Raw genomic sequence first — 22,657 nt, 5'->3', positions numbered from 1 at the left:
TAATTCTGTGATGTTTTAACATTCTTAAGAGTCTTTGAAGTCCTGTTAGCTTAACTGAAATGGGGGAACTGCCTTAAATCTCTCTGAGATTATAGCAATAGGACATAAAGCCACACTCTTGTAACTACCCTGAGACCATGTCTTACTTTAAACAGCCTGGATTTGATCTTTGCCATGAGACCATTTTTACTTTGAGAACCTTCTAATGGGAGAGGCTGGGGATGAGAAAGAGATTTATTTTTTGAATCATCAATTATTAGCTCCTTTATGTTTCTTCTAAGTTCTGCTAAAAAACATAAGTGTTAATTCTTTAGCTCATCTCTCTCTATCCATACCTTACTATTGCAGCTGAAAGAAATCAGCTGGCATTTTAAACATTCTATCTGGAAAACTCCTTAGCCAGGTCCACCCATTTATCAGTTTCCTTTTCCGTTTTCCATGTTACTTACTATAGGTGACAGTTTTCCTGAACTTTATGCCACTACATAACAGAAATCTTTCCTCCAGCTTCCAATAAGAACTTCCTCACTCTTCTTTCAGCCTCCACTAAAAAGTCTCCTGAGGCCCTTCAGTCCTCCTCTCACTGCCTGGTCTTGACGCAAATGCCATCAATTTCTGTTCTTTATCTATGATTTTGTAACAAATGTATGACCAAAGTTAGTGACTTAAAACAACCATTATATTTTATTGCACAATTTTGTGGGTCTGGAATTTGGGAAGGGCATAGCAGGCCATCAGCAGTGGCTATTGGGGATGTGGGGTGGAGAGTGTATGCCTGGGATGACTTCCACATTCACAAGTCCAGCTGGAGCTTTGGTGCTTCTTGATCTCTCTTTCCATGTAGTGTCTCATCTTCTAGGGCTTCTTCCTGTCTCTTGTTATTTTAGTTTGCTAAATGATGCCAAAGCAATATATCAGAAATGGGTTGGCTTTTACAGTGAGGATTTATTAGGTTAAAAGCTCACAGTTCTGAGGCCCTGAGAGTGTCCAAACCAGGCATCATCAGGAAATCCTTTCTACCTGAGCTGCAGCTAGGGGTGATCAGGCACATGACAGCATCCACTCATCTCTCTCCTCTCCTCTGGGCCCCCTTGCTTTCAGCTTCTGGCTAAAGTGGCTTCCTCTTAGCTTTTGTGTTCTGTTGATTTCAGCTTCTGGGGACTTCTATGTCGGCTTCTGGGTTCCTCTCTGTCTCTGCAGCTTTTTTTTCTGGATACGCCTTTTTATTTCTCTGTTTATAAAAGACTCCAGGAAGAGGATTAAGGGTCATACAATCTAATCAAAGGCCCTTAACTGAAGTTATTTAATCAGAAGCTCCCATCAACCATAGGCTTACATGCACAGGAACGATGAGCATTAAGAACAGAATTTGCTGGGGTCCATAAAAGCTCAAACTGCCACACTTGCTTCTCACAATGTGGTGGTTTCAGGGTAGTCACACTGATGGCTGATTTCCAAGATGGAGCTTTCCAAGGACAAGTGGCCAAGAATGAGAATTCCAAAAGGCAGGAAAAAGAAACTGCTAGGCTAGTTGAGGGCTACACCCAGAACTGGCACTTCTTCATTTTATTCCGTATTCTATTTATCAGAGCAATTAGAGGGCTTGTCTAGATTCAAAAGGGTAGAGAAATATTCTCCACCTCTTGATATGGCAGTGGCAAAATCACGTTGCAGAAGAGCATACAGAGTAAGAAGTACTGTTGTAGACATTGTTGGAAGTACATCTGCCACAGTGATGTGATTTCACTTTTCCCAAATGAATAACCCACTGGACCAGTACTATTTAATGAGTAGTCCATCCTTCCCTTTAAAAAAAAAAATTAATTAATTTATCCTCCCCCCTTGTTGTCTGCACTTGCTGTCTGCTCTCTGTGTCCGTTCACTGTGTGTTCTCTGTGTCTGCTTGTCTTCTCTTTATTTTATTTTATTTTTTAAAGATTTATTTAAATCCCCCCTCCCCCGGTTGTCTGTTCTCTGTGTCTATTTGCTGTGTCTTGTTTCTTTTGTCCGCTTCTGTTGTCATCAGCGGCACTTGAAGTGTGGGCGACGCCATTCCTGGGCAGGCTGCACTTTCTTTCGCACAGGGTGGCTCTCCTTACGGGGCGCACTCCTTGCGCGTGGGGCTCCCCTACGCAAGGGACACCCCTGCGTGGCAGGGCACTCCTTGCGCGCATCAGCACTGCACATGGGCCAGCTCCACACGGGTCAAGGAGGCCCGGGGTTTGAACCGCGGACCTCCCATGTAGTAGACGGACGCCCTAACCACTGGGCCAAGTCCGTTTCCCTTGTCTTCTCTTTAGGTGGCACTGGGAACTGATCCTGGGACCTTCTGAAGTGGGAGAGAGGTGCTCAATCTCTTGCACCACCTCAGCTCCCTGGTCTGTTGCATTTCTTATTGTCTTTCCTCTGTGTCTCTTTTTGTTGTGTCGTGTTGCTGTGGCAGCTCTCTACTCAGGACAGCTCACTGTGCAGGCCAGCTCTCCGTGAGGGCCAGCTTGTTTTCACCAGGAGGCCCCGGGAATTGGACCCAGGACCTCCCATATGGTAGATGGGAGACTAATTGCTTGAGCCACATCTACTTCCCCATACTTCCCTATTGATTTGTAATGCCTGCTCTGTCTTAATTAAGGTTTCTAAACATATGTGTGTGTGTTCGTTTTCAATTCTCTTTTTGTAGACCAATGGTTTCAATTTGGGGTCATTTTACAGGGGGCATTTGGCAATGTCTGGAGACATTTTTGCTTGTCACTACTAGCATCTAGTGGGTAGAGGCCAGGTAGCTGCTAAAAACCCTAGAATGCACAAGACAGCTTTCCACAGCAATATTCCCCAACCTGTGCTGAGGTTGAGGAACACTGGTCTATGCCTCCAATAACATATTATCTTATTTTGTCTTTATATTGGGTAGGAAAAATCACCTTACTTGGTTTTTCTTCTTTAAGAGCATCTTGATTATTTTGGCCCTTTGCATTTCCGTGTAAGTTTTAGAGTGTTTATCATGCTTCATGACAAACTCTTTATAATTTGCTTGGAATTTCATCGTAACTATCTATCTACATGGGGAAATTTGATAGTTCATGATATTGAATTTTCTTATTCATCAACATGAGTTATCTATCAATTTAGTTCTATTTGTCTTTCAATAGAAGTTTATAATTTTTACTAAAGCACTTGCAAATCACTTGTGCAAGATGATATGCTCTGTTGGCCTTCTAGTCATCAGACTTTTAATAAATTACTTTCCTTTTTTGGACTTTAATTACGCTAAGCGAAAAATATGGCATTTGTTCTAGATGATCTCTAACAGACATTCTAGTCCAAGAATATGTGATTATAATGTTAGGATTAAATTAACTTTCAATGCACAAAGTACTCCACTGTAGGGAGCTCTTCTGTAGTTTATCAGGCAAGGTCGTCAGACTCCAAATGCTGCTGTGAAAATAGAAGCCACAAGTGCTGTTAATCGCGGCAGATGTTATTCACTGCAAAGATGTCATCTTCTCAGTGTGGAGAAAAGTGACTCCCTGGCATCTCTTCAATTATGGTTCTGCATATCATAAGAATTTCTGCCCCAGTTTTGAAAGATATTCCTTGTTTTTGTATGTGGAAATATGAGAAACATGCATTTTTTGTAGCTAGGAGAAAATTTAGGGATGGTCCAATTTAATTCCTTCATTTAACAAATTAATAAACTATGATTTGGAAAAATGGTTACTTTCCAAAGGACACACAGTCAGAGCATGAGAGAGCCAAAGCTGGAACCCAGATCTAAAACTTTGTGCACTATAGTGGGGAAATGGGGTGGGGGCATGGCAGTGGTGGGGGAGATGCTGTGTTTAATTTTGAATGGGTTGGAAGGGGGAGTGGTCTGCAAACCCCCTGAAATTATAGACAGTGTTGTGCAATGTGTATATGTATGTGAGTATATGTGCATGTGCACATGTATGTGCTTACTTGCGATACTTTGGCTGGAAATAGGACTTTTGTTGTTGGGCTATTGGCTTCTAAGACAATCTTTACTTACAAAGTAGGATACCTTTGGCTTTAGAGATTCATTTAGTTAATATTTTGTAACATATTGGGAAACTTGCTTACTAAAACTCTAAGCCATCTTTAATTTTATTTACCTTGATTTAATGATTTCCAGACCTCTTTCTTACTAATTCAAAACTGACTTTTCAATAAGGTGCAGTTATTTTATGTTCTCTTCAGAGAAAAATAAAACTTAACTTTTCTGTTCATTGTATCATTTTAAGGTGTTTTTGAAAGGTTCTCTCTAGTATTCTTACTATTTTGATTCTCTTGATACACCTTGATACAAACTTTCTTTGCAAACTATAGGCATTTAAAAATTTTTTATTTCTGCATTTGCCTTAAAATGAGAACTTTATTTGGACTATTTTTTCTATGGGTATCATGGGCAAAATTTTAAGCCTTTTGACTGAACAACAATGGTAGGCCAAAATGAAAAGTCAGCTGTCTATTGACTCCTATGTCAACAGTAAGGCCTAAAAAGTTCTTGCATTTCTTTTCAACCTAATTTTATCTTTTCTTAACAAGTTACGAGAAAGAAATTCTCTGAGAAAATATTTTTTAGTTTCTTTTCTGTTTTTTGTCAGGTATGGTTTAGCCCAGTTTAAAGAGAGCTAGAATTTAGGCTTCTATGTATTAATCCAAGAATTGACACTGTTGAGACCTACGAAGAATGGTAACAGGGAGGGAGGGTAAAAAGGCAAGATAAGGGCACTGTGTGCTTTATGGTACCTTCCAAGATGGATTTCTAGAATGAAGTTTCAGTCTCAGTGTGATGTGTTGGATATTCATGGAATAAGATTAATCTTTATTAGAAAAAGTTATTAAAGTGAATGTTAGGCAAATGATTTTTGTGCTAATGTATGCTCCTCAGCAATTATTACTGAAGATTTCTCTATGAATAATTCCGTTGTGCTTACTTACCATCTATAAATTATGGCTGGAGTTATGAGGCAATAAAGATTTTGAGATGGGTGAAAGAAATGCTTACCCTAGCTCCCCATTACGAACATCTGTAATCATGAAAATCAAACAATAAGAGGATAAGGTTTGTTTGTTTATTTTTAAAATGTATCATGTTTGATTCCTGTTTTTCTCCATGAATATTATTTGATAGGCATAATGAATGAAAAAATATCATATCGTTGGGTACTGTTAGTCATCTGTAATGATTTGATTACGTCTGAGCTCATATATCATCTGAAGTCCGGAATTATTTTAAAAATTCTCAAGGAGAAGAAGTGGAACTATGGTTAAAATATTGGTATCTTCTGCTGACTGCAATAATAGAGAATTCCTTTTGATTTTTAGATTCCCTCCTTCCTCACCCCTGAAATCATATCCAAAGAAGCCCCCATACCAAAAGGATGTTATTAAATTTCCGGAATGGAATGATCCCCCACCAGGCTCTTCACAAGAGAACATCCCAGTGAGGCCAGTTGTGATGGTAAGTGCCATTACTGAAAAATGGAGAGGCTGGAAATGGGGAGAAATAGCCTGTGAATCCCCAGGCTTGGGCCGGTTCTTCGTGATGATCCCTTATGGAGTAACAATAGGCTGAAAGTATTTTAAGGCAATATCATACCTGTTAACAGCTGAGTCCAGTAATGAGGAAAGGTTGGCTTTTTTTTTTTTATCTGTTTGTGATATCATCTTTTTTTATTTTGGTGTGTCTCTTGACCACACAGGGGCCTTTACCTCACTGCACTGTGTAGGTCTGGGACACCTTTTTAATTTTTTTACCAGGAGGTCCCAGGATTGAACCTAGGTCCTCCATATGGTAAATTGGAGCTCAATTGGTGGAGCCACTTCCTGGCTTTTGGTTTTTTTCACTCTTACCCTATAAACAAATTGGCTGAATGTATGGTAGCTGTTTTCATATGTTCAGACTGAGCAGGTTTCTGCTACAATTCCCTTAAAATCCTCTTTACCTCCTGTTTTATAATTTATTCTTGTTCTCCTTTGTCTCCTCATCCTTTGTTGTTACCAGTTAGGAATAAGAAGGTTGCGGTATGGAATATTGTGGACTGGCCAACTGACATACTATATTAGTAAAGGTAGATTCTGGTAGTACTGGAGCCAGGAAAACCCAAGTTCACTGTAGAACAGTATAACCTTTTCTTCTGTATACATTTTCCTTAAAATGTCCCCAGTATAAGACTACTAAAATTGAGATGATAAAAAGTAAAATATAGTGGAAAACTTTTCTAAGGCAGTTCTTAAGAATTGTACTCTACTGACACCATAGTTTCAAGTTAACCTAGTCTTATAGTACTAGATGTCTGAAAAATAGTTTTGTTGAAAAAAATATTATGTAATCATTTAACTAAAAGTATAATTAATACAGCTATAGACCAAAGTAGATTTCTTATTATTCTAGTAATGGAAGAATTTGTAACCTTGATATAAAGACAATGGTTACCAGATGCTCTGAGGGGAGGGAGAGGGAAGAATAGGTTTAACCTGGGGCATTTTTGGGACATTGAAATTGTTCTACACGATATTGCAATGACAGATACAGGCCATTTATTACACATGTTGTCAAAACCTATAAAATTGTACAGTGTAAAGTGTAAACCATAATGTAAACTATAGATTGTGGTTAGTGGCAATGCTTCAATATGCGACAAATGTACCACACTAATGAAGGTTGTTGTTAATGGGGAAAGTGTGGGAGGAAGAGGGGACAGGGTATAGGAATCCCCTATATTTTCGATGTAACATTTATGTAATCTAAAGCTTCTTTAAAAATAAAGAGAAAAAAGTGTAATTAAAAGAAAATTTAAAAATATTTTTCTAAGTTAAGTTCTATTATATTTCACTTCGGAGAGAATAGTTAGGAAGCTTAGGCTTTGTCAAAGATGATTCAAGGAAAAGATTGTCACAGAGACAGAAAGGGGGACTTCATCAGTACTCTCATATTGTCAGGGATGGTGATGAATTTGGCTTCAAATATTTTGGGTGATAAAGTAGTTATATAGATGTGTAACAGGTAGATGGAGATATTGACCTTGGAACTTAGAGAAGATGTCATATTTGGAAGTCATTAATTTATTAATTCAACAAAGATTTATTAAGTATCTATTTTATATCATGCATTTTGCTAGCTCTGCAGATACTATAGTAAGTTACATAATTTTTGCTCTAAAAGGGTTCAGACCCATAGTGTAGTAAAAGATATAATTCAAAAATAGAATATTAGAAAACAAAGTGGCAATACTCTGAAAGTGAGGACAAAGTGTATTTGAGGTCTGTTTAGTTGATTAGTTCAGGTCTAATTGATAGTTCCTGTCCTAGAGAAAATTAAAATATAAGCTCCATGATATCATGTACATTCATTTGCATTTAAGCACCTAATATGAGCCCTTATGTCGATGAGTTTTCTAATAGGCATTTCTTCATTAAGGGGTCATCTAGTGTTGTTTATGCAAAAGAGATAAAATCCCATATGGAATTGATGTGTGTCTCTATTTTCTGCTTGGTACTGTGACGTTCTAATATGCCAGGTGTCACCACTAGGAAGACCATATGCTCATCAGCACTCTTTAATCCACTGTTCAGTACTTTGCACCAATGACAGCAATTCCAGAATGCTGTCCTCTATTTTCAGTTTCAAGCTTTTCAGGAGTCCTGAGGTGGCATGCCAGTATGTCTCAGATTCATCAGTCTTTTCTATCCAAACCTTATCATTAACTTTCTTCCCGGGTATTTCTTTTTGTCTTGCCTTTTCCTTTTCTTCTCCCTTCAACGAAGTGCTAAAGGTTTGAGCTCTTTGCCTGTTTTAATTCCACCAAATTATGAGCTGCTCTTGCTTGAGGATTATTCCAAAGGACCAGGATCTGTTTCCCAGTTGGGCCTTGATGTAGATTTTAGGTTGATGAGGTTAATAGTCAACAAACAGCTCATCTTTTTTTAAAGAACTTGAGCTCTATTGTTCATTTCTTCTATGTTACTGTCCCTCTTTCTATCTGTGCCTCCATTTTGCTTGTTGTTTTCTGGTTTTACTTTTAGTCCTACCTTCTCTCTTACCTGGCTATTTATATAATAAAATAAAGCAAGGCTGAGGAGCAGTAGAATGTGGAGGTTAAGGCTGTGTGCTCTGAAGCTGGGCTGCTGGGTTTGAATCTTAGCTCCTCTGAGCTATTTGAATTTGTTTCTCCATTTCATCAGCTGTCTCAGTTTTCTTGTCTATGAAATTGGGATGATAACTGTAGCTTCTGAGGTAGGATTATTGTGAGGATTAAGTATTGTGAGGATTAAGGGAGTTCATACCTTTAAAATGCTTAGACTAGGGAAATGGATATGGCTCAACGGATAGAGCATGTGCCTACCATATAGGAGGTCCAGGATTCAAAACCAGGGCTCCCTGGCCTGTGTGGTGATCTGGCCCATGTGGAGTGCTGCCATGGGCAAGGAGTGTCGCCCCACACAGGGGTGCCCCCTGCTCAAGGAGTGCAGCCCCGCGCAGGAGAGCCGACTGCCCAGGAGTGGTGCCTCCCACATGGAGAGCTGACGCAGCAAGATGAGGCAACAATATGAGACGCAGCCAACTAGGGAGCTGAGGTGAAGCAAGAGAATTATCACCTCTTTTCCATTCCGTAAGGTCCCAGGATGGCTTCCCGGAGCTGCCTAATGAGAATACAACAGATACAGAAGAACGCACAGCATATGGACACAGAGAGCAGACGATGGGGGGAGGGGGGGGCGAGGGAGGAGAAATAAGGAAAAAAACAAAAGAAAACCACTTTGACTACAGCCTGGCATGCAGGTACTTGGTAACGGTTAACTACTATTGCTATTGTTAATTTATTTTGATGGAATTGTTTATAGACAAGGAAAAAGAAAATGAATTATCTGTAATATCATCCAAAGAAAGTGACTATTAGGATTTTTGTTGGTTATCCTTTTTTTCGTGTATGAAAAATGAGCTCATAATGAATTGTTTTGTAGCCTATGTTCTTTACTTAGAACAGTATATATCCATTTTTTAAAAAGATTTACTTATTTATTTTATTTCTCTCTCCCCTCCCAGTTGTCTGTTCTTTGTGTCTATTTGCTGCGTGTTCTTCTTTGTCCACTTCTGTTGTTGTCAGTGGCACAGGAATCTGTGTTTCTTCTTGTTGCGTCATCTTGTTGTGTCAGCTCTCCGTGTGTTTGGCAGCATTTCTGGGCAGGCTGCACTTTCTTTTGCGCTGGGCGGCTCTCCTTATGGGGCGCACTTCTTGTGCGTGGGGCTCCCCTACGCGGGGGACACCCCTGCATGGCATGGCACTCCTTGTGCACATCAGCACTGTGCATGGGCCAGCTGCACATGGGTCAAGGAGACCCGGGGTTTGAACTGCAGACCTCCCATGTGGCAGACGGATGCCCTAACTGCTGGGCCAAGTCCGCTTCCCTATATCCATTTTTAATATTTGTAAACATTTGATATCACTTTTGATATCTCATTGTGTTTTATATAAAAGTAATATATTTTATTTATTCAGTCCTATATTGTTAGATATGTAGTGCTTCCGATTTTTCAATATTATAAGCAGTGTAGTGAGCATCATCTGCACAGATAAATATTTGCATATATCCATGAGTATTTCTTTGGAATAAATTTTAGAAGTAGATTTTCTAGGCAACTTATATGTTACCTTCAAAAACAAAACCTTAATTTAGGTACTTAAAAATTTATCATAAGTCCATGTGGTCTTTGAATTTCTTTTGAAAGAACAGTAATTCTCAAAACAAAACAAAATAAAAACAACTTTTCTACTCATTTTTTTCTCCAAATTGATACAATTTTTCTATAATACTACTTTTGCAAAAAACTATTAAGAAAACTCTTAATTAGTTCTTAAGCCCTTTTCCTTCAGAATTTCAAAGTTCTCTGAAATTACCAAAAGGAAGTTTTTAAAATCATGTTTAGTAGGTTAAATATGGTTAATGTACTAAGAATGTTGAGGTGGTAAAGCGCTCTAAGCTTCAGTTTTTCTTCTCTGTAGAAAGTGGTCAGTATTAATAGCCACCACCTCAGGCATTCATTCCTTCTCTCCATCTTCAGGCAGAGAAGAGAGTCCTTGTGGAGCTCTCGTTTTTCCCACATTTTACAGATGCGTAGGGTCTGGGAGCCTATTGTACGCAGTTCATCTTTGCTTATGAATTCTTGAAAGGAATATACTTTATTTCTATTTTTTAAAAAACACTCCATTTGGATAGTGTGTAAATTTGGATAAGCATTTCTCTAATTTTGAATTAATAAAATTTTATTTTACTGCTACTTCATTGATTAGTCGCAATTCCCACAGGAAAAACTAGCTAGTTAATGTCATACTCATCACCATAGTGCTTTCATAACTAATGAATATTCATATATAATATAACCTGATCTTCAAGAGTCATACCTTATTTTTCTGATATCCTTGCAAAATTAATTTTCCTAGTTATAATATTAAATCAAATTAGAAATAGTCATATCAAAGAAATTTCTAATAAAATGATATACTTTATATTGAAGTATTTATAATGTCTCTCTTTTACTTAGAATTCTGAGATGTGGTTCAAGCGTCACAGTATTGCCATTGGAGAGGTGCCGGCTTGCCGTCTTGTCCACCGCAGACAGCTGACAGAGGCCAATGTAGAAGAAATATGGAAGTCTATGACATTATCATAGTATGTGCATTGGTTTCCAGTTTTGATTTTGGTATTGATGAGAACTTTTAGTGATTTTGATTTCTATTTTGCTTCTCCACTACTCTCTGCATAGATCATTTCCAGAAATTGTTTTAAAAAACTCAACTTTTGATTGTATTATTTGCAGCTATGCTGCTTAGCAAAAAGTTTAACTGAATTGTGGGAATTTTCTATTGTCATTTATATACTAGTGAAGCATAGTAATTTAAAAGTCTTAAACTTTCTAGTATACAGAAATCTTAAGTTTAATGAAATTCATGGAAAATCTTATCACCTAGATATCTGATATATATATATAGGTAAAGTTAATAGTGTTATGGTAAGTTTTTTCCCCCCAGAAAGATGTAACTAGTAGCATTTGCTCATAATTGGATAATTCAGTTTTCGTTTATGGTAGTTTTACTTAAAATTATTTTCTTGGCGTTCAGAATATTATGTTATTAAAGAAGCAATATGTTCATGGTTGAAGAATGTCTTTTCAATTTGTTTTTATCATACTCACTTTCTAACCTTTTTGCTGTGCAAAGGCTTTGCATAATTCATGAAAATAATGCATTTTAAAGATTATCTTTTGCAGTTCCAGGTGTTTGGATAAGTAATGCTTTTTAAAAAGCAACTAGCTAATTTAAGTATCTTTTTAGTTTACAGAAAATCCTTGGCTTGGATTCCTTAGAAGAAGTTTTAGATACCACACTTGTCAACTCCAAATTCATCATCCATAATGTATATAGTGTTAGCAAACAGGGAGTTGTCATCCTTGATGATAAGTCAAGTAAGTGTATAAAAAGCATTTTGTTCTAGATTAACTAGATATGTTGGCTATATGGGTTCATTAGTTTTTATTTGACTTTTCTGAAACTCTGGTTTTTATTTTCTTAAAATAAAAAATTATCCCCTCTTTATATAGCTCTTTCTTTCACTTCCTAATACTTTTTTTTTTTTTTTAAACTAATTGGATTAAGGAAATGTCATGGAAAGGTGAATGTTTAGGAGCCAGAGCAGAATTCATCAAGAGACTAGGTCATTGTTAGTTATACTGGGCATTAAGGGTTCTATATTATTCCCAGGAACATCCATGAAAAATGAGTGAGTTTGAGACCTAACTGGGAGCTAGAGTCAGTTTTCAGATGGGTCCTGGGCCCAGTTGATTTTAGGGTTCTCATTTACTTTTTCATTATGGTGATTCTGTGTCAGATTTTCTGGGGTAGTCTTGATTTGTGTCATTTTTTTTCTTTTTCTTTTTTTCTTTTTAATAATGCTAGGTCTTTAAGTGTTAAAGGCACTTGAATTTTTCGTACTTTTTCATCCAAGCCAGTTTACAAATCGCGGGGTGAGAGGAACCATTTTGGTAGCCCCCATTTCAGTTTTTTGATTTGGGAAAAGATGGTCATGGTAGTTATAGTGGGCCGGAATCCCCAGGCTGATTTTACGTTTTCCAGTGAATTGGATGGCTAAAGCAAATACCATGCAGTGGGTTGGCTTTAACTATGGGAATTTATTGGCTCATGGTTTTGAGGTTAGGAGAAGTCTAAATCAAGGGATCATCAAGGCGATGCTTTCTTCCCAAAGACTGCTCTTCTGAGGCTGCCTGCCGGAGATCCCTGTCCTCGGCTCCACTGTCACATGGCAATGCACTTCGCAGTCTCTCGGGCCTCTCCCTTCTCTTCCAGGTTCCACTGACTTTCACCTTCTGGCTGTTCCCTCTCTTTATTACCTTCCTTATAAGGCCTTCAGTAATAGGCTCAAGACCCATCCTGACTCAGCTGGGCCACACCTTAACGGAAGGAACCTCATTATGGTAGTTCACACCCACAGGGAAGGGCCAGGTCGAAGAATGTGTTTTCCTGGGGTACATAGCTCCAGATCACCACAGAAGGGCTTTCTTATTGGTTCTTCCTTTAGTTCACCCTTGATGCTGGGAATTGGCTACAACTAAAATGATCTCTGGATATGGCAAGATGGTCCAAGTACTTTTTGTTTTTTATAGAATATTACTAGATTTAGGGCTGGGGGCTCCTGGGCCTGTACGAGAGGGAAAATGAGCCTTTAGGAGGGGGGAGTGGGAGATTTTTCTAGGCCATGTTTCCTGACAGGGGCAGTGTCTCCTCGAAATTGGAAACATTTCCCCCTTTATAGCCCCTATGTCAGAGTGTAGGAAACCAGGAGACAGAAATGAATAGTTTCATGACTTCATTGTCAATGTCAATATATACAATTAAGTTACATAGAAATCAGGACATCTGGATAGGGGCTATATTGGAGTTCCCTGTATTGTTTTTGTATTAGTTTTGTAATGTTCCTGTAACTTCAAAATGATTTAAAAATAAAACGTTTTTTAAAAATTAAGTTATGTAATTTACAAGTTCAGCCTTTTAAATAAAATCCTTTCATATTATTTGAGCAGAGCATGCATTAATGCTTTCAGCTACCAGTTAGATGATCATTCATCTCTCATTTTAATTTCATTCTTCAGAAAGAAGAGAGCATTTCACAGACTCAGGTTCATGAGATTTAACACAATTCAGCAATCATCTTTGTAGTTTTACAGAAAGGAAGTGAAAGCTAAGTGCCAGCCCATCTCCTCAAAGATCTGTGGCAGGACTAGGAGGGAAGAGACTCTGTACCAAATGGTTCAGCTGGGAGTTTTTGTAGCAGTGTTACTATTATTATTTTAAGGCTTTCCTAACATTAATAGCATATTACCATCTGTCAGTTTAACTTTTTTGGCCTAAAACATTTTAATGATTGAACATGTAAAATGACACATACTGGACAAAAATAATTTATCCTTTGGGTATTTGGTGAACTGGTTTCACAAATCCACTTGATGATTAATACTTTACTTTCTCTGTTTTGTTTTTTCCTTCTTTAATTCTTTAGATAATTTATTTGTCCATTGGTTTATTTCTTTGGTACAAACCATCAAATTTCTTCTTTTTACTAAAGTCTTAAAAGATACTTCTTGTCTTCAGAGAAATTTGTGGGCATGATTTATAAAAATGTATGTTATAACACCACTGTTATGGAACAATTTCTAATATGGAAGTAGATGAGGTATATTGTGATTAGCAGGTATATTATTTGGGCAAGTAATAAGTTATTTGGTACCAAGCATATATAATTCTTTGAGTTATATGGAATTGAATACAATTTTTTTTAAAATTTCATTTTCCTGCAGAAGAACTTCCTCATTGGGTACTGTCAGCTATGAAGTGTTTGGCAAATTGTAAGTATTAAACCCCAATTTTATGAAATTAATAGATCCTAGTACCATGAATTGGAAAATATTTCTGCCCAGTGGCCTGGACATTGTTTTGAAAGCTGTGGGACTAATAGTGTGCTTTTTTATTGACACATTTATTCATAACTTAGTGAAAGGACTGAGTTATGGGACTTTTTTTTTTTCAAAGATTTATTTTTTATTTATTTCTCTCCCCTTCCCAACCCCAAGTTGTCTGCTCTCTGTGTTCATTCGCTGTGTGTTCTTCTGTGACCGCTTCTATCCTTATCAGCAGCACCGGGAATCTGTGTTTCTTTTTGTTGTGTCATCTTGTTGTTGTGTCAGCTCTCTGTGTGTGCGGTGCCATTCTTGGGCAGGCTGCACTTTCTTTCGCGCTGGATGGCTCTCCTTACGGGTGCACTCCTTGCGCGTGGGGCTCCCCTACGCGGGGGACACCCCTGTGTAGCACGGCACTCCTTGCGCGCATCAGCACAGCGCTTGGGCCAGCTCCACACGGGTCAAGGAGGCCCGGGGCTTGAACCGCGGACCTCCCGTATGGTAGACGGACGCCCTAACCACTGGGCCAAAGTCCGTTTCCCAAGAACAGGCAGATTATATGCTTTTTTGAAGGCCTATTGCCTCCTTTTCTGTGAGGCTGCTCATCAATTTCCCTTTAGGTCTATTTGCATTTATTATAGGCCATCTGTCCATAGGCTGTAGTGTTTTCATTCTTGGTCAGGCTCATGGTTGCCCCTGAATGAAGGATGGATGCTATCTATATATTTTCTTTTCATTTTTTTTCAAAACCAAGTTAACTTTGTGTTGCTTCATTTTGCACATAGGCTGTAAAAATTCATTTGAAAAATAAGTATAAAAATTTTCCAGAATTTGTTAGGGATACCAGTTATTAAAAAGGCTAGTATTTTTTCCTTTACTTTTTGAGTTTCAAGTTGGTTAAGAAACTAAGCATCTTAAGATTCTAGCTTCTCTCGTAGGGTACATCATACACTGGAATGTTTAGGAAAAGCTTTTTTGTTTGTTTGTGTTTGCATGTTTCAACCAAGAATGATGAAATGTTCACAAATGGACACAACTGCTTTGAATGAACTACATACTTATCCTGGTAGGGGAATAATTCTAGGCAATGTGTATTTGCTGACATATGTCAAATTAATTATTTCAATTGACTAAGCTTGGGGATATTTCAAAGGAGGAAGCAAGCAAAAATGGCAGTTACATTTGCTTCTAGGTTTATGTGGTACCACACGTACAGATCTTTTGTAATGTTCAATATTTTTTTGGCAAGTTAAGTTATTTTGTAAAAGTATATAGAATATTAAAAGGTAAGAGTTTTCAAGATCAACAAAAAGCCATTTTTACAATGTCCAAGGGACTTTTAAATATGAAGTCCCAGACTGCTTCACTGTCATTTTTAGCTTGATGCTCTCTCTAGTTAGAGTGATTCTGCAGGAACAGTTTCCCTTATATTTTTCTTGGCTTCTCCTTTCATTCTCCTGGGGGTAGAGGTCTATTTGGGTACTTTTGTTTAGTCTTGTGTTCATGCTTGGCCAGTGCAATTGAATTCCTTCCTTCCATTCTGTAATGGAAACAGAAGGCCAGATAAACTGTTCCTCATGGGACGACTTGCCGTTTCCTCAAGGCACTGGCCATTCCAGCTGGTCTCTTGACTTAGCAGTGTGCATGTATGGTCTGTGTATGAATTGTTGGGGCCATTTGCTGCCAATTCTGCAGAGAACTTAGCATTTCTTAATCCTCTTTAGTCTCAGATATAAGTTGGTGTTTGCCTTGCACCTGGCATAGAATGTGGCTGGGACTGGGTTGCTCATGGTTCCTTTCGTTGCTTTACGTTGGCAGAATGGCTCTGCTTGATAACCTGTCTTTCAACAGCTAGTTGGGGATCTTATAGGGAGTTTTAAGTCAAGACAAAATGTAAAGCCTCCTTTGCAGGGTATGTTAAAAAACAAGTATACGTTTTTATATTCTGAAAAAGTTTAATTAGAGGCAAGAACTAATTATTTCACCTAATTTTATGACTTTAGGATTTTATAATATAACCATGATGAAATAATGGAATGCTGCTTTAAAAAGTGTTTTATAATTTGTCTCTTACATTTGTGAACTATCATCTTGGTCAACTGTATGAAGACTAGGAAAATACTGAGTATTTCAAAGCAAATAATTATTGTTTACATTTAATAAAAATGCCTTTCAGAAGTATGTAAAAGAAATTTCTTTTAAAATGGAAGTAAATCAGTGATGTCCCTCATAGTTTTAAAATAGATTTCAATTGAGACATAAAGCATATTTGTGTAAACTGTTTGTAAAATGCCAATCTTCCACATAGAAGCTTTTCTGATCTTGAGTATCTATACACACTATACACAAGCACAAAGACTAATACTTATTATTGCCCCATTGATGTTTTTTTTCTTCTCTCTTTTTTAAAAAATAGGGCCTAATTGTTCGGATTGGAAGCAGCCTATGTACTTAGGATTTGAAAAGGATGTTTTTAAAACTATAGCAGATCACTATGGTCACTTGAAAGAGCCTCTGCTTACGTTTCATCTTTTTGATGCTTTTGTCAGTGTATTAGGTAAGTTGTAATGTAATGAATATATACCTGCATTATTAATATTGAATCATATCACTTTTCATTATCTGAGAGTTCATAGCATTTTGAAATGAAAGAAGATGGGGTTCTTAGTATTGTTGGAGTTCTGCTTCAACAATAGGAAGAAGAAACTCAAAGCAAAGGCCAGAAGTTTTTATTTTTTAAGAAAGAAGAATATGTTGCATGTTATTTGAGCACAAAACGAAGAAATTAGACTGATTATTGGGTTTTAAGACCACTGGGGCTACTTGGTATTTTGTTTACAACAGGGAGGTTTGGGCCTAGCCCACTTGCGAACATCATGTTTAATGGTGAATACTGCTGTTGTTTCATATGCTTGTGGGCTGAGTAGATTCTCATTCTGAACATTATGCCACTGCTAAAAGAAGAGTTCTAAAGGCTGGATTAAAAATCACTCAGGCTTTTTTCCTCATTTTCCATTTTCATAATGTTCTGTAGTAAAGTTATCGGATTTGGAAATGAAAGAAGACTTGGAGGTCTTTTTTTAAAAACTAATTCCAATTTAAATCAATTATACTCATGACAGCACTGGTTTATGCAGTTGTTCATTTTGATCCCAGCAGGAGTTAGAGCTGGCTATTTCCAGTTGATGCCAGAATCAGCCACCTTTCAAAATTCATGTTTAGAGGATTTGGGATGGAGAGGGATGGGTAGATTAGAGATTTTATTGCACTTTGATGTTAGCAAGAATAGACTGAAGCATGTGGGATGGTCATGATATTATTCATTTTCCTTCATCCAGTCCTTCTCAGTGAATGTTTTTGAGACTCCCTGTATTTAAAATTTTTTTTTTCATATACGATCCTTATGTAGTAAGAGAAGAAACTCCCTTTATAGGATGAAAAATAGAAGGCCATAATTTGATTGATTAACAAAGATTATCTAATACAGTAATCCTATTAAGTCTGTCAGAAAAGGTAAATATTTGCATGTACGGAAGTTGAATCATCCCTTTAACCTTTTGACTTATTTTGTTTAGAATATAGTATATCATTAGATAAAGTATTTTAGAGTAGATAAGCAATTTGCTCTGTGTAAAAACTAAAAATTCTACAGCATTTTAAATGCAAGTGAGTTTCAGTTTCTTTTGAGATTTATTCCTTTGTTTAAGCATGGTTGGACTTGGTGCCAAAACTGTGACCCTGAGACAGTCACTATGAACACATAAAATGGGACTAATTAAAAAAAAAAGAAAGAAAGAAAATATATGACTTTTGGGAGATATATGACCAATTCTTTACTTATATTAGGAAAAAAATACTTGGGTCAGCCACTTGACCTAAAACGTAACTGTTCATAGTAATTGATCTTTCTATCCAAAATGGCAGTTCTTTATATTAAGATCATAGTTCAGCTGGCACTTGAATCAGGTGACTGAGATAGGGTGGCATCCTTTATTTATACTCTGCAGCCATGCTAGAATCCATGGAGCTGAATAACATGCAGTAATTAGGCATATTAAGGAAAAGGGGCGGCAGATAGGAAGCAGAAAAGGATGTGGGAACAGGGAAGAGTGTTTTGGAAAATTGAGTACTTTGTAGGTTGTATAATTTTAAAATTAGACATCCCCTACGGTAGCCTTTGGGTCAAATCCGGCTTAAAAATACATCTGGTTTGGGGGGGTGGGGGGAAGGGGAGAGAAATAAATAAATAAATAAATCTTTTAAAAAAAATACATCTGGTTTGATCCAAAGAAAATTTAATTACTTACCAGACTAAAAAATAGGAAACTCATATAAGAATTCATTTTTTTTCTGTCTTCTTTAGAAAACCTTGGAAGATGTGGCCATTCTGGGCTTGAATTTTCAGTGGTACAAACTCATATAGCCATGTACTGAGTGTTTCTATTACACAGGGCAAGCATTTCAGGGACATGATTCCAATTTGCCATATCTCCAATATTCTTCATTGCTTTGCAGACACTGAAGCCAAGTTCCCTTGATCCAATAAATGTTGTCTTCCCCTGTAGGCAATTAAACTTGTGACTCCTAGTTTATTTGGTAGTAGGCTGGAAGATTGAGATGATAGCTCTTTGCTATTCCCTTCTTTCTAAATTTCAAGGCTAGAAAATGCCACTGAATCTTACTAAACTAGTTATGCACTAGATGATGTCATTTAATAGGCTGGAGCTCCTCGTGTGTGTGTGTGTGTGTGTGTGTTTGTGTGTTTTAACCTACAAATACCCAGAGGATTAGGTTTTCCATCATTGGCTCCTTTGTCCAGTTACTTTTTAGGAAACCTCTGGAGCTGTGTGCCACCTTTGCCCATTTACCTTCCTGCCCTCATGTTCTTCAGGTTTTCTCGGGGTTTTTACCACATGGTAATTCTTAAGGGAAAACTGTTCTTTTCTTCAGAAAGTGCCTAGTTGGTGTGCTTGACCAGACAAAATGTTCTTGCCCATGTTAGTCCAAAGTTCTTGCTGGTGGTGCTATCTGCTTTTGGCCCCTGGCTTCTGGCTGGAGCATTTGAAAATGCAGATGGGCCATTGTTAAATCACTCTCAAATATAATGATTGCTGTTCTGCCAAAATTGTTGGAATAAAGTTGAGTTAGGTACTCCCTAAAGGCAGAAATGTGGGGGAATGCCTAGGTATTCCCTGGCTATTTCTAAATCCACAAGCTATTTATAAATATACCAAGGACCAGTGGGAAATTGACAAAACATTTGGAAAAAAGCTTACATTCTTTTTCAAACCATTCAGCAAGATAAATTCCAACTGGATTAGAGAATTAAATGTGAAAATTGCATACCTAAAATACAGGGTGATAAAGGTCTTTTTAAGAATAAAAGCAACAGAAGTTTTAAAAAGTGCTATAGTAATTTGGAACTCTTCATACTGGAAAAGGTCTTCATTCTGTGTATGGTTGAATCCTTGTCTACTTTGAAATATCTCCAAAGGTGACCTATTTGACTTTGCTTAAAAACCGCCAAAGAAATGGTTCTTCTTGCTGTGTCTTTGCTTGGGGAAAGACGTTCTTGCCAACTGGTGTCTAGTCTGAATCATTTGTTCACTATAAACCCTTTCTTTTTCATACCTGTTCTCAATGAAAATGTGACATATTTTTGTTTTATTCTTTGGTTGCTTGAAAACTACCATTAAATCTTCTTGAATCTCTTCTTCTATGATTGAACAGACGTGGCCCCGTTGGCCTCTCCGGGACCATCAGGTCCTCTCAAAAGTCTCCATCTTTCACTTTTTTTTGAGCCACCATAAAGAAAATCTTTTTGTTAACACTGTTTTTGCTAATGGAACGATCAGGTTTACATTGCAAAAATGAGAAATTTGTGTTCCTAGTGGTTTAAAAATAGAAAATCTGATGTTAAGATTGGGGAAGTAGGTAGCAAAGGTAGATGTCACACAAAACACCTGACAATTCTGAATGTATTGTATGGTCATGAAATATGAGAAAGCTACTCTTGTAACTTTTGTTTAGCACAATGAAATCAATCCGAAGAAGAAAATAATTACAACTTGAAACTCTCTGGTTAAAAAATGAGTATACAATGCTGACATCCTTTAGGAGTTTTTAAACCATGAACTAAAATCAACAATACAAAACAATGAAGAAGCTTTTTAAAAATCAGAAATAGTTTATGATCTTGACATGCCCAAAAGTACTTGATGAAGATACCTCTTGAGTTCAACTGTAGACTTTCTCATGTAATTTAAAGTTAAGTTCTCATGTGATCATTTTTTTTTTGAGTTTTATAGTGTACTTTTAGCAGTAAGCTTTTATTGAAAAAACGATTGGGTTATCGTCAGCCATGGGAAAGAAGTTAGAGAGCTTAGATTAAACTGTTTTTGAGAGTTTAAGTATTTTGAGTTGTATGTAAACAGAGAAAAACAACGTTTAACACTATGATTCAAAGGTAGAAGTAAAAGTGAGTCCTAGTTTGGTGTTTGAATGGATTGAAAAATAATTAACATTCTTGTGACTGGATACAACGGACTTTACAAGTGTTATAGATACAGCAAACTTCAGCCCTTTTTCCATACATCTTCTCTGGTTACATCCGTACCAATGCATTTATCACCCGTGTGCTGAGTACTTTTTATCTATCTTCAGCCTGGATCTGTCTCCTGAATTCAAGACCAGAATAGCTATAAATAGAGGTGTGCACTAAATATCAGTATATTATATGTAGTAAGAGTATGTAGCACTTTGATATTGTTTATGAATTCTAAAAATAGATATTGGATTATGTTTGTGAACTGGTCTGTTCCTCTGGGCATATTATATTGTATAGGATTCAGAGGTTTCACTCTTACTTGATTCAGTAACAATTAAGGCTTTGATTGGGCTGCATCAGTAGGGCATTGAGTCCCCGCCTCCCTTGGTATGCAGGCACTCACAGAGAAAAACTACAAGACGGAGAAGTTAGTTGGAGTTTTTGAGCTGGAGCTCCGGGAAGTAAACACACAGGAGAAGAACACAAAGAAATAGAGATGGCTTCATAGAGGCCCTGGGAAGAGAGAGCCTGATTGTTTACAGCTGACCTTGAGGAAGAGAAGAGAGTAGCTGAGCCTGGAGAGAAATGAGCCCGGGAGAGAAACAAGCCTTAAGGTAATGTACAGCTGAGATCAGAAGAAGCTGGGACCATGGAGCCTTAAGAGGAAGAAGAAGTCTGAACCCTTGCACATGTTGGTGTGGCAACAGACTTTGGTGAGAGAAGTAACTTAATGCTTTGTGGCCTGGTAACTGTAAGCTTCTACCCCAAATAAATACCCTTTATAAATGTCAACAGATTTCTGGTATTTTGCATCAGCATCCATTTGACTGACTGATACAGAGTAGATATTTTCATAAATGCTTTGGTTAAATACCTGCATGTGTGTTTGTATGTATGTGTATATAGTGATATAAAATATATTTCTTAACTTTGTAGTCAAAAAAGTTTGAAAAATACAGCTTTAAATTTTCATCTCTACCTACATATATCGTAAGAGTTGTGAAGATTTAATGAATGTGATGTTCTTGTGAAAAGAATAACATTCCCAAATTTTACTAATAATAGTTAATTGTGGAAGTTGCTTATGTTACACATGCCTGGATAAAAATATCTATAACCTATGCCTTAATTTTTTAATAGTTAACATTTCATCTTTTCATTCTAATGTCTTACAGAATTAGCATTTTAAAGTGTTTTGAGAATTTCTTCCAGGCTGAACTATACTCTATTTTTACTCTTATGTGAGGGAGGCTAGCAGTGGTCATCACTTGACTTTCATTTTGAACTCTCAAGATAAGGAAATGATTTTGTATCCTTTGGCAGAGGAGAGCATTATTCTGCCTCCCACAGTGGTATAAGCCAGGGGGAAATGGACACCAATTAAAAGTCTAATTGGAATCCTCTTGTATCAATTAGGATACACTGAATGCATCCCTGTAACAGAAAACTCAATTTAAACTGGCTTAGCCAATGACGTCCATAGGGTAGCGAAGGTGTCAGGTCTGAAAGGTAGGTAGGTACCACACTGTTTCATTCATGTTTCTTGGTTTTACACTCTCTCTTAAAGCATCTTTATCCACCAAATGTCTGGTTGTAGCGTTCTGCACATAACATTTGGTACTATAATGGCCAAAGGACAAATTCTTTGTCTCATTATTTCAGGCAAGAATGCTAAGATTCACCTTGATTCATCTCCTTAGGTCACATGGATAAACCTGCACAATGACTGTGTTTGGGAACTTGTCTGTTTATTGACTCAAGCAAACAACCTCCCCCTGAAACAGGAAGTACAGTCAGTCTTTTCTGATACACATGGTTTTTCTGAGGAAGCATGAATACCTCAACAAAACTGGTATTTTATTGTGACCAAGAGTAAATAGATCTTGTATTAACAAGAAACAGTGTCTTATATGCCATCCCATTACAGTGAGTGTATTTCATCACAAAGTACTTAACTTTATTGATACCTAAATGTGTCTTTTATCAATAACACAGTTACATTCTTTTTTTCATTTTGAAAACAATTTATTGAAGTATATCATTCATACAAGAACATACATAAACAATAAGTATAGTAAAAGTTGTGAACTTACAAAACAAACATACCAATTAATTGTTGTGAA

General features: G+C 37.2%; 1 protein-coding gene across 1 annotated transcript in view; it reads left to right on the top strand.

Annotated features, from left to right (window-relative positions):
- DEPDC1B (DEP domain containing 1B) overlaps positions 1 to 22,657 on the top strand; it is a 167,839-nt gene that overhangs the window by 47,091 nt on the left and 98,091 nt on the right. Inside the window, exons 3-7 of the mRNA XM_004458844.5 lie at positions 5,344 to 5,479; positions 10,562 to 10,689; positions 11,352 to 11,482; positions 13,889 to 13,936; positions 16,404 to 16,544. Of these exons, the coding sequence (XP_004458901.1) occupies positions 5,344 to 5,479; positions 10,562 to 10,689; positions 11,352 to 11,482; positions 13,889 to 13,936; positions 16,404 to 16,544 (584 nt within the window). The remainder of the gene's footprint in view (positions 1 to 5,343; positions 5,480 to 10,561; positions 10,690 to 11,351; positions 11,483 to 13,888; positions 13,937 to 16,403; positions 16,545 to 22,657) is intronic.

Source organism: Dasypus novemcinctus, chromosome 2 (assembly GCF_030445035.2).
Source record: "Dasypus novemcinctus isolate mDasNov1 chromosome 2, mDasNov1.1.hap2, whole genome shotgun sequence".
Taxonomy (NCBI): Eukaryota; Metazoa; Chordata; class Mammalia; order Cingulata; family Dasypodidae; genus Dasypus; species Dasypus novemcinctus.
Note: the sequence above shows the minus strand (reverse complement) of the source record. Positions and strands in the feature narration are given on the sequence as shown.